The 12719-nt window shown below is 49.8% G+C and overlaps 1 protein-coding gene across 1 annotated transcript; it reads left to right on the top strand.

Annotated features, from left to right (window-relative positions):
- Positions 1-5869: 5869 nt before the first annotated feature.
- On the top strand, positions 5870-8181 carry GBX2 (gastrulation brain homeobox 2). Its single transcript, XM_015819762.1, has 2 exons — positions 5870-6380; positions 7658-8181. The coding sequence occupies exons 1-2, from the start codon at positions 5870-5872 to the stop codon at positions 8179-8181; spliced, it is 1035 nt and encodes a 344-aa protein (XP_015675248.1).
- The last annotated feature ends 4538 nt before the right edge of the window (positions 8182-12719 follow it).

Genomic DNA, 12719 nt, shown 5'->3' with positions numbered 1-12719 from the left:
TCTGCTGGATTTTTCTCTGGATTTCACACCAAACGACTACCTACAATTGATACTGTGATTTTTAATATGCTTGTAATAAAGTGCTTATGCAAAACTGGGTCCCAGTGCAAAATATCATTTGCAGATTTTCAACCCTTCAGTGGCCCTAGTTTATGATCCCATTTGCCATGATGGCACCTAGGTACTTCAGGAAGACCCATAAGCCATGAAATTCTCCTTCCTCAGCCACCACTGTTTCCCAAATTTGCTTCTGCCTTTGTGCATCACATGAGTCTCTGTCACAGAAAAAACTCTGGCCATTATCCCTTCGTGAATTTGCCCAGCCCTCTTTTCAGGCCAGGTGAGCAATTGAGGAGGCAGAGATCCAGGCCCGCACAAGCGCTCCCCTCCCCGCGCGTTCACATTTGGAAGCCAGCAAGGCTAGACGCGTCATGCCTAAAGAGGGGGAAGGTATAAGGGCCCTCAATCCATGTCTAAGCTGCCACTAACGATCCGGTAACAGCCACCCCTTCTCCGATCCGATCTCCTGCTATCACTCGGGGTCAAGATAAATGCCGTTTTATAAAGTTCCGCGATGGAAAAGCTTTCTTCCTTGAATATCTGAAAAATTCCCCAAAGGCGGCGGCTTTGTCGCGCGGGAGAGAGCTCCGCGCATCTTTGGCGGCGATACCTCAACGCCAGTCTCTGGCTTGTTTCAGTCTCAAAGGCCGTCCCGTGGGCGCGCGTTTAGCTGCCTGGACCGCTAAGCGAGGCTTTGCCTCTCCTTTTCCGAGTCTCTGCCCAGCGAACGGAGCTCAGCAGCGGCCTCTCGCTACCTTTCTTTGACCCGAAATCTCGACGTTCAGCTGCCATCTTGCAGTTCAGTTCGGACTCCCACCCAGGCGTGGGGCTTTAGGTTCGTCTGGCCCGCTGGAAGAGTTTCAAAAGGGTGGCAGCCTCTCGAGAAGCGGAATAGGCAGGCCCCTCTTTGTCTTCTCCCTTCCAGACCCCCCCTCCTGTTCGCGCTCCGGTGGAAGGAGACGGGCTACACACCTGCAGCCCGCAGATTACAAGTCCCGGACGGAGACGGAAGCGGAACTGCAGCTTTAAGAAGAGCTCTGCTGCCTTTGATCTGCACCAGAGCGCAGCGCTTCCTCTGCTGAGAGAGGTAGAGTTAAATCGCCACAATCACAGCCCGCATCCAGCAGGCTATAGCGTAGGAAAGGGCGCTTCACTTTCTCACCTTTGAGACATTAAGTGCTGCGGATCCTTGAGCCTCTTTCAGAGCACACCAATGGTCCTTAGCTTCCTGCCTCGAGACAAGACAAAGCTTGACCAATGGCCCTTCGCAAGCCTAGGAGAAATCAAATGCCCTACAAACACTTGCACTGGGACGCATTTCGTCCTGTACTGGATAACAGAAGAGTTACACAGTCCAGATTTCAGCAGGGGATTATTTATGGTCACATCTAAATTAATCCATTTATCCGGGTTAATTTTCTGGATTAAATTCTGGTCCCTACCCCCGCCTCCTTCCTGCAGCCCTACCGGTAATATAAATTAAATGCCCATTTTCACCTAAGCATTTATCGCGGTAGAAAGCACACCTTCAATACATTCACATCTCAGGAGCTCCAGGAATGGATGCCGACATCTCCGTGGTGCACTCTTGGAAACAGAGCGGGGGGGAGGAAGGGGGGGACTGTCTGCCTGACTTCTGCAAAAGGAGACCATTCCCGTCGCTATGTGGTCACTAAACCAAAGAGGGATGGCGGCTGCGGGTAGGTCGAGTTTCACTACTGCTTCTTCACTCGCTCTCCATCTCTCTCTTCTTTTCTCACCCCCCTCCCCCTTCCCGCGATTGCGAGGTTTTCATTTCTTTCATTGAGAACAACGTGCTCAAGTTTTCAACTATTCAACTACTACAAGAGCAGCATTCTCTCCTTCGGATACAAAGCTGAATTTCAATTGAAAACAAAATCTAGTTATTGGCAGTGCCTAGCTTTTTTATTTTTACAATATATAAATGTTGGGATAAAAATAATAATCATCATAATCCAGTCATAATTAAGATAAAAATTGCGGGAAATGGTAGTGGAGAGAAACCAGGGATTGTCATTCATTAACCGAAATAATCACTCTCTAATCTGTTATCAAACAACTCCACCTCAGCCATTAAGTGAAATGCCAAAAAGAAACTCCCGGTTCAAATTTAAAAGAGGCATTGTTGAGTCAAAAGCAAAATCACCTTACATTCTGATTCCAAATGAGCAATTAAAAGTTTAAAGATGAAAGGACGAGAAAGCCTTTAAAAACACCATTACATAAAATGTCTATGTTCTCTTAATTAAGTATAGAACGATCCGAGGGTCCCTGATTTCATAAACTTCCATTAAAAAAAACTTGGAACTTGTTGACAATCTTACTGACAGACTTTCTCCGGGCCGGCAAGATAAACCCCAGCAACGATAGACACCCCTTTCTTTCAACGCGGAAAAAGGGTAGTTTGAAAAGTTTATTTTTCTAGTTCATCCGCCTTTCCTCCGCCTCCGACCGGATCTTTAAGGAAAACCTAATTGTTGCTCACATTTAAAAGCAAAAAATTATTTTAAGTTAGAAGAATGCAAATGAAACCTTTATATGTTTCGTTTTTGTTTTTGTTTTGAATGCCATTCCTCTTTAAATAACCCACTCGATCATTGCCTGGGAATCTCTATTAATCGAATGGGTTTGCCTTTTTGCCAGGTCCTTTATCATTATTTATGGGCTCTACATTGTTTCAAAGTTCCCTTGACGTTCGATTTACAAGTTTGGAGCGCTTTTCTTCTCCCTGTCCTGCCTTTTGTTCTCAAGAAAGACATCGTGTTGGAGGGGCTTTGAAAAGCCAAACACTTGCCTGCCCATGAAAAAGAAGCAGACTCGGTCCTTTTTAATTCGTCCGGGCGAATGAATGACTCTTTGACATAATTGCAGAAGCCGTTTCAAAAGCTGAGGGAGGGGGATGCCTTCCATTAAAGCTGCTCACGTCAACTCTATTGGGGGGGGACTTGCCAAAGGGGGGGTGTCTCTCCGTCATCAGCTCTTCGAAAGAGTGAATAAAATAGTTTATGGGGAGAAGGAAGGAAGGAGGGAGGGAGGGAGGGAGGGAGGGAGGAGGCTTCCATCTTTTTGCTCCTTACAAATCGGTGCTTCCGATGGGTTGGGGGAACAACAACTCTTCGGGAAAGCCGCCCCAGCAGCCCTTTTAGATAAACTTGGACGGAATAAATGTTTTTTTCGCCCAGACCCTCCAACAAGCTCCCCTAGATCCTTGAGCCTGAGGTCAACTGCTACTTCAAGGAGGGAGACCGTCACTCCGTCCGAAGGAACCCGACGTTCCAAACTCCTCGTCCCCTCAGCCTGACGGCGCGAACCGCCTCGCAGCAAAGCTGGAAACGATTCTCAAGCTTGGAGTCGAAGCGACGGTGCTGCCAAGCCCGAAGAACGCGCCGCTTGATCGGAGCCAGCCGGCGGGATGGCCCTTTGCCTCAGGATAAGGAGGCGCGCGGGAAATGCTACCATAGGGGCCAGGGTCCGAGGAAACCTTATTTTTGAATTTGGCTTCTGGTTCCCTCAAAACCCTAGGCGGTAAGAGGAGCCAAATTAATCTGGGAATGAAGGCTGAGCCTCCTCCGGTACTTCTAAAAGCAGACGGCTCCTCCTTTCTCCTTCCCCCAGAACCCCGTTTCTGCCCAGCCATAAATCTCCCCGAGGAATGGATGGGAAAGAGCGGGGGAGGGGTGTTTTAGCGGTAGTTTTCTGGCATTCAGCAGGCTGCAAAAGGGTCTGGGATCGATGTTGCCTAATCATTACAACCCTTGCTGGGCAGTAAAATTGTTAAATGGTATGGCCAACGATCAGACCGAGCTCTCCAAAATTAGGTAGTGGGTCTTTCCAGCAATGCTCTCCAACCTCTTCCCAAACTGGCAACGATCATACAAGGGGAGCGTAAAGAAATGAGGAAACCTATTTTGAAGGGAGTGCTGGGAACGGAGAGGGGAGGAGGGGATAAAGATTTTATACCCTGTGAAATAGCCAGGCTTAACAGAAATGAAAAGGGGAGTGAGGGAGAGGAGCTGAGTTCAAATTCAGACAAGCATCCTTGTCTGCCTGCCTGGGGTTGCTGTTCCCTGCGGCTGCTTCCCTGTCTCTGAAAGAACTCTCCCCAATCGTTCACTGCTTTTTCAGCCATATGAATTGCATGCTTTCCTCGCAAAAGGGAGGAGGGACAGGAGTGTGGGGAAGATACACGATTTTCCAAATGGCTTCTGGTTTTTTTGTGGGAAAACGCAAAACGTTTAGTGAAAGGGGCAGAAATGCGGGTGAAGGAGACAGTAGATAGGGAATGGCTGGATCTACAAAGGTTTGGATCGATACGTTCATAAATATCGATTAGTCTTTATTTTCCAATTAACTACGCTTGTAAAGAAATTCCCATTACCTATGTAACGACCCTCATTTCTCTCTGATCGTTATCTTGTTAGGGTCTCCAAAAGACATTCTCCCCAGTGGAAGTCATTAAATTTTAGTAGCAGTTGCAGACTCTTATAGGAAGGCTTTGTGACTAAACACAGCCATCCTCCTATCTAGACGATAAGTTCAAATATCGTCAAACTTTTGACTTCAAGCAAGTGGTGCCTACAGTTCCCGTGTACGATTTCTTACGTCACTGCCGCTGACCCTTAAATCATTCCTTCCAATAACCAAAACGGCCCCCCTGACGAAGGAGAGAGGAAACCAGTGAAGCGCGCGCTGCGGAAAGGGGCGGGTGACGGCGAATGCTGCTACTCCATCTTCCCAACTAGTTCTGGCGCTCCCGATCCTCCTGATCGTTCCAAGCTCCGGCCTTCCGCTGGCAAAAGAAGCGTTCGGAAAGGATCTGAGCATCCCGTCTGGGGGCGGGGAATAAAGTCGACACGGAGCTGAAGGGATCCAAAATCCCAAGCGGAGGAATCGGATGGAGCGCTCGGAACCAGCTGCTGGGTGTCAGGGGTTGAGATCCGAGCCCATCTTTGCCTGTCGCTCACCCTGAGGGACAGATGAAGACCTGGGGCATTAGCCTTCCAGTGGGTGTGCTGAGGTGAGAGGGCAGTCTAGAGTTGAAACAGGGAGGCTCGTTTCATTGCAAGTGCGCCAGGTCTACGAAACGCTGTGTCCCAGTCAAGGCAAGAGACAAGCAAAGCAGAGGGCGGCAAACCGCACCCCCGTTTTTGCACGCGTCCGCTTCGCACGCGTGCTGAAAGCTTCCTATCAAGCCAAGCTTCAGAGGATGCGCCACCCGATTGCTGGACTCGGCTCCCTTTCAGCGGACCGGAGGAGGGGCGGAGTTAAAATCTCTTCGCCGCCGCTGCTCCTCCGCGCATTCCTCTCTCCTTCCCTCTCCCTCACACTTCCTGGCCAATGAAGAGGGAGAGAAGCAGCCACGTGGGTCCGGGAAGGTTCCGAGCTTGGCAAAACGCGAATGAGAAAGAAGAGCGCGATTCAAAGGTACCGCCGACACTCGGGAGTGCGAGAGGGAGCGCGCGCTTGGCGTCTGGCTCTCCGAGGGCCCCAGGAGAGCGCGAGCGCCGCGGGGCGGAAAGAAGGAAGGCAGGCCTTTCTGGGGAAGCGTCTCGGGTCGGATTGGATCGCGGCTCAGGGCAACCCGCCCCGATGTCTCCGTGCTGCGGCCAGGGAGACCCAACTTTGACCCTCTGTTTCCCAGTCCAGGCGGTCCCCTACGCCCGACGCTGCCGTCACCACCGCCGCCACTCCCCGTCCTTCTCGTCCCCGGCCAGCACCTGGCCCTAAAGCGACTGGGCCGCCCTGTCTGCTTCTTGTCTCGCGCGCCTCCTTGGCCAGTAGCGCCTCTATGAGTGCAGCTTTTCAGCCGTCGCTCATGATGATGCCGCGCCCTTTGGGAAGCAGCACTGCCTTCAGCATAGACTCGCTCATCGGAAGCCCGCCTCAGCCTAGCCCGGGTCACTTCGTCTACACAGGCTACCCTATGTTCATGCCCTACAGGCCAGTGGTCCTGCCGCCGCCGCCGCCGCCTCCACCACCCCCGGCCGCTATGCCCCAGACCACACTGCCGCCCTCACACCCTCACCATCACCAGATTCCCAGCCTACCCACCAGTTTTTGCTCCAGTCTGGCACAGGGCATGGCTTTAACTTCCACCCTCATGGCCACCCTGCCGGGCACATTCTCGGCTTCTCCGCAGCATCAAGAGGCGGCAAGAAAGTTTGCACCACAAGCTCTCCAGGGTAGTTTTGACAAGGTGGATGCCATTCAGGCAGAAGCTGAAGACGGCAAGGCATTCTTGGCCAAGGAGGTCTCACTACTGGCCTTCTCTGCCTCCGAAACAGTGCAGGCTTCTCTCGGTAAGTACCTCGGCTGGCAAGTGCATTTCTATGTCTCTACGTGCTGCAGACCTTTGGCTATAAAACTAGCCCTGGCCGAGGAAGTCAAAGGGAAACGGAGTAGGGGCGCAGATTATCTTGTCTTGAGGTGACCCAGGTCATAGAATTCTAACCGGAAAGGCAGCCTGGAAAATTGAAATGCGTATACTTTATGAATGTATCCGTGCGTTCATGAGAATATTTGTATTTCTTGCTTAGTTTTCCACGCAATTATCAAAGGCAGCAAATTAAAACCTCAAGGAGGGCGGGAAAAATGGGCACTATTCATATTCATATAGGGCGTGCATATGTTGCTATTATTCTATTGCTATTATTTGGGGCGTTTAGAAAGGCGTAACTATCGCCGCCCGTGAAACATGAACACGTGAGTGTCCCGGTATTTAACTTAACATTTATATAACATAATACCATAACATGAATATAGGCACTTCCTTCCTAAATGACTGCCCTTAGGAGTTCGAGGACAAGGGCAGGGGAAAGGGGGAAGGTTAAGCAATAGATCATTGAGAGGAGGGACCATCCCTCCTAAACTACTCCTTGCGTATAATTAGAAGTGTTTATGAAGAGACTTGGGAATTTAGAAAATGTAATTTGGAGATAGTAAGCCAAAGAGCAAGGTAATGACATTTTAGCCTGGCGAATTGCCTTCTGAAGTCCCTTGCTTAAGAAAAGAATGACGTCTTGGCGTGAGAAAGTGTGGCATGCACCACTTCCCATTTTGCATGCCGTTTTGATGTTCTGCTTCCCGCTTGGCGATCGTCCGGCGCAAAGAACTATTCCGGCGCAAAGAACAAATTCATCAACTATTGCGATGAATTTGCTAAGACAATGAAGAGCCTTGTGGCATCCAAAAGGTATAAAGACTGGTGGAAGCAGGCGCTTCCGGGGAAACGTGATGGACTTCAGCCCGAAAGCTTGTGCTTTCGTCTTTTCGATGCCTCTTCTAATCACTGCCCTAAAACTGTGTTTCTGGAACCCACCGAAAAATAACTTTTAACGCTTCTGAGTTTCTCCTCAGAGCCCCGGGGAAAATGGTTCTCGGTCTCTCTGCCCTATCCCTGGCTCGTCCCCATTCTCCTTTTACTTGCTTCCAAGCCAAATTTTGCTACCTCGGTATTAAGCCTAAAATCTCTCTCCGGAGGAGGAGGAGGAGGAGGAGGAGGAGGAGGAGGAGGAGGCTGTTCTTTGGAATGCTGGGTGGAACATAAAAACAGATGTTCTTTTTGGCTTTCCTCCAGGCACCACACGAGCAGCCTCCGGAAAAGAAGACGCCAAAGCGGACGATGATTCGAAAGGCAAAGATGAAAGTTTCTCGCTAGACAGCGATCTCGATTATAGTTCTGACGACAATCTGCCCGGGCAATCGGTTCACAAGGAAGACGATGCTGGCAACGGCCTGGAGGAGAGCAGTCAGAGCTCGGCGAACACAAACAGTACCACCTCAACGGGAAAAAATCGCCGGCGGCGAACGGCCTTCACCAGCGAGCAGCTGCTGGAACTGGAGAAGGAATTCCACTGCAAGAAATACCTTTCTCTGACCGAGCGATCCCAGATCGCGCATGCCCTCAAACTCAGCGAAGTGCAGGTCAAAATCTGGTTCCAGAACAGGAGGGCCAAGTGGAAACGGGTGAAGGCGGGCAATGCCAATTCTAAGACCGGGGAGCCGTCCCGAAACCCAAAGATTGTGGTGCCTATCCCAGTCCACGTTAGCCGGTTCGCAATCCGGAGTCAGCACCAGCAACTGGAGCAGGCCAGGCCGTGAGCGGAGACAAATCTGACCGAGGTCCCCCCCCCCCGGAGCCTCGATCTTTTCTTCCCCTCACGCGCACAATCATCCTCTTCGCCCCTCCCCCGTCCGTCCGCGGCTCCCCAAATCGGGGCATAATAGAGAATTTTTCACTCACCAAGTGAAGCGAACCGCCAACCAAACGAAGTAGGCTGAAATGCATTCATAAACCATCCGTCAGAAAACTCGTGTCATATTTCCAGAGGGTGCATCAAAAGACTCGGAGGAACTATTTACATATTTATGAAACTGTCCAACTGTGTATATAAAGAGCTGGATCTCAGTTGCTGCATTTTGACTGTGACGAGACCAATGAGCAGTGAGGTGAAGTCTGACATTCCAAAAGTACATTTTATTGTCAAAAACTGCAGAACATTTCAACGGCTCTTCTCCTCCCACTATTGGGATTATTCTCCTTTCCCAATTCTTTTAAATGAAAGAAGGAGAAGAAAACTATCAGTTTAACTTGTACAGCTGCTGCTTCTTCCTCTTCTTTCCTTTCTGTCCACCCTCGCCCACCTCCTCTCCATTTTTTCAAGGGGGAGCGATGGAGAAGCAAATGAGTTATTCTTCCGGTGCATCTCCGTCCCCCCTCCCGGGCCGCTTATTCTAAGCCACTTTTCTCCTCTCTCTTTTCTTTAAATGCACGAGTTTTTTTCTATTGTGTTGAATTAATTTATTTCAAATGTAATTTACTTTTTTAAAGTTATGTAAATGAAACAAAACATAATGATGTTGTGAATAAAATGTCCAAAGGAGAAAAAGAAAAATAGACAAGATTGAGCAGCTGTTCTGTACGAACTTCTAAGACCTGGGAGCTGTCCCGAAACTTCAAAATTGTGGAATTCCAAGGGCGCTTTCCTCTTTGATGCCGATCCCTGCCACAGCCCTGTTTCCCGTTTAAAGAGGCTACGGGTTCAGCTGAGGACGGGGATGGGTGGGTGGGCAACAAGAGGGTGGAGCGCCTGATGAAGAAGAAATGCCTGTCCTTGCTCAGAACAGCTGCAAGCTTTGCCCGAAAGCTTAACTGAGGGAGTGCCATGCGCCAGGACCCCCAGTTTGGGCCCTGGTAGAGTAGCAGGTGGCGACCTTCACTCTCTTGGCAAGGGGAGGCGGGAGGCAGGAGAGGCGCTGGATGTCCTGGCCTTCGTTTGGTGGTCTGCGCTAGGGAGATGTTCAGGTCAAGGCGAGACCCTCCATTTCTTGACGGAAAAGCAAAGGCTTCTGCTGAGTTTTTTCTCTCTTGGCATAGGTTTGACCAGTCAGCTCAACGTGCCAGCAATTCTACCTTTCCGGATTAATTCCGGGCAAGACAGTTGGAAACAAGGGAAAGGAAGAGCGGGGGACAGAACAAACTGATTGTGAAGGTTTCTAGGTTAATCTAGATCCAGACCCCTGATTCCGACGTTGCTCCTACCTTTGGAGGGTAAAAAAAGGAGGAGGAGTTTCAATAGAAGCTTCAACATAGATTGCCACAAAAAATTGAATGCGGTGCAGCCACCACCGCCATCAGCACTTCAAAACCGCGTTGCTTTCATTGCTTTTCACCCAGTAACAATATGCAGGCCAACATGCCGGCCAATCTCTGCAGATAAGTAACTGGCTAAAAATAGGCTAGGGCTGGGTGGCAGACTTGTGCAGGAAGAGGCGAGAGGAGACAGGCGCCTTCCTGGCAAAGTGAAACCTGGGAGAGGCGGGAGGCGACCCCCGAAGAGTTTCTGCCACTTGCCTGCCAATTAACAACTGGCAGCCGGTGAACAAGATTGAAAAATCCTTTCAACCCGACCCATTCACTTGGCGAAACAGAATTGTGACTGGGAAGATCTGAGAAGTCTCAGATTGCTGCGGGGTCTGCCCCAGTACTCCGGGGTGCGCTGCGTCCGATGCACCAAGTCGGAACAAGCAGTGAGGCTCAGTCAGCCGCCTGTTCTGTTCGCTGTTAGGTGATGCTGCTTTCCAGATTTCGAAGATAAGGGCAGTTTTAACATCTTCCAAAAAGTTAGAAGGGGCGGGAAGGGAGGCGGGCGCTCGCAAAGCAGCGGCGGAAGCTCGCAAAACCTTTCCTAGGATTTCTCCGCAGCCTTCTGGTTAGAGCCTTTGCCCTTGCCTGCAAACAATGTCCATATAGGGGTCCTGCCTGCCACGGTTTTCTATGCGAGAGAGAACAACAGGAAGACATCCGGCGGGAGGGAAAGGGCCCAAGCGCGTGCCCACCTAGTGGATGGGCGATTTCTTCTTCTCACACAACAATCTAAACGGAGCAGGGAGGGAAAATGGTCGTTTCCCGCAGGGTCAGGAAAAGCCCTAAACGGGACCCCCGAGGCCGAGGCGGGAGCAAAGAAGATAAACAAGCGAGGGAGAGGCGGCTGATAGATGCCACCATTCACCATTGCAGCGTTCATTTGGCTGCCTAATGAGTCAGATCACAGGGAGAGAGAAAAATTGTCAATCGCCCAGACCCTAATGAATTTTTTTGCAAATTGTAATCAAGCCAGGCCGTCTCAGCTCGCTGATTAATGAGACCCAAGAGGCTTGGCCGGCACCTCCGCTTTTTATTCCATCCCAGCCTCCCTGCACTAAATTAACAGCAACTTGTCTGCGCTTCAAATTAACTCCCAATGATTAATTCTGATGGGGGGGGGGAAAGAATCTGAAGAATAGCTTGCGTTAATAGACACTGGCCTCTGATGCTGCTTGAAATTAATACACTTCCCCCCTCTGGCTGCCGGCTTTAATCCAGAGTTGGGCTTTGACATCCCTATATTTGTTGTTATAATAAATTTCACTTACATCTGCACATCAAATCATTACAAAGCCCACAGTCCCATCCCAGAAAGCTGGGGGCTGCCTTGAAAAAACAGTCGGGAAAGTTGGACTGGGATTTGTCTGTTTTACACTTAACAATAAATCCCTGCTTACATTAACAGGAGTATATTGTAAATCTGATGAGGAATAAAACACACACACACACACGTATTTCTGTATTATTTTAATCTCTCTCTCTCTCTCTCTCTCTCTCTCTCTCTCTCTGATCTTTCTTTTGGATAGACAATAAAGAAGATAATCGCGGAAGGTTGATTCGTTTTTTCTCCCGATAGGAAACTACTATACAAGCTCAAACTAGAAAAAACAAAAAGGCTGTTATGTTTCTCGCGGCGTGGCGTGGGGCCGAGGCAGAAGAAAACGGCTAGAGTATCTGCTCCCCTTCACTTGGAGGCTTGGTCATCGAGGTTTCCTCCACATGGTGAGCCAGGGACCTCGCCAAGTCTCCCGCCGGTAAACGATCCTACTATTCTTCTCCAGGCAGCGTCAGTGAATCCGCCTCCGCTTCCAGGTTCGATGGCCGTTTCAAAATCCCATCCATCCCACCGCATCTTCAGAGAGCGACCCAGGCGCGGACGTGTGCGAGCGATCCAGGCACTTTTCCCTCTCCCTCCTTTCTCGCTCCGCAGAAGGGTCGCGTCTCTCTCCCATCTTGCTTCTGTTTGTATTGACTTAATTGGCTTAATTATTTCTGCCGCGATTGGCAAGCTGGCTTATCTTTTTAAGCGACCCCTCCTGCCCAGGAGTCTGCCGGTGATCCCTTGTCAGAGCGAAGGCGGATTGCTTTGGCAGACCCATAAGTTGCACAAGAAGATCTTTGCAATGGAGAGCAATAGAGAGAAATCTGAAAATGATCCGATCTGGCTTCCACTTGGTGGGAGGCCTTTTGGTAGCCTGTCAATATGTTCTCTTTAATTAAAAGCCACCCCCAACTGTACCGCAGAAAAACGGTGCTGTGCCAAAGGAAGTTATAAACAGGTAAGCTAGTTGTCTCCACAGATCTCTGCTCCAGTTTATAATCGAAAATGGTGGAATTGTTAGCCGTGAAAGGCAGACCAAAACATGAAAAGCTTTCCCAAAAGCTTTCGTTGCAGAAAATGTCAGGAAAACAGCTCCTTTGGAAATTGAGAAGGGGGGAAATAGAGGAAAGTGAAGAATCGTATTCTCCTCCTTGCATAAGAAGATCAGGAAGGACCCAACGCTTCCTCCGATAATTTTTTGATTTTGTATCCGAGAAGCCAGGCCAGAACAAGTCCATAGCTGATAACTACCGTAGGAGAGCGCAAGACTGCACCTTGAAGGACAAAGCCCGGGGGGGGGGGGGGAGGCAGCAATCGTGTGAAAACATCCACGCAGCAGTTGTTTCACTGAGAGTCGAAAGCAGGATTTACTTCTGCCCTTTTAGACTTAATAGCTATTTGGAGTTTTAAATGAACGTCTCTACTAGAATTCTACGTTCTAGAGTCAGGAACTGGGGCCCTCTAGTCCTAATTTGGACCCGTTATGTGAGCAGCGGTGCCGTTTTCGCCTAGCGGCCGCTTCCAACCAATTCATCTCACTGCTCCCCCATGGCAAAATCTTTACTAATACAACTGGTAGTCCTGTTTGGGGTCCGAGCATTCAGCTCAACTTGTTAGCACCTGGGTGAGACACCTCGTGGAAATCCATGGCTCGCGCAGCAAAAGATCTCC

This window comes from Protobothrops mucrosquamatus, unplaced genomic scaffold, assembly GCF_001527695.2.
Source record: "Protobothrops mucrosquamatus isolate PMUCROS unplaced genomic scaffold, P.Mucros_1.0 scaffold983, whole genome shotgun sequence".
Taxonomy (NCBI): domain Eukaryota; kingdom Metazoa; phylum Chordata; class Lepidosauria; order Squamata; family Viperidae; genus Protobothrops; species Protobothrops mucrosquamatus.
The sequence above is the reverse complement of the archived record's forward strand: the minus strand, read 5'-3'. Positions and strand labels throughout refer to the sequence as shown.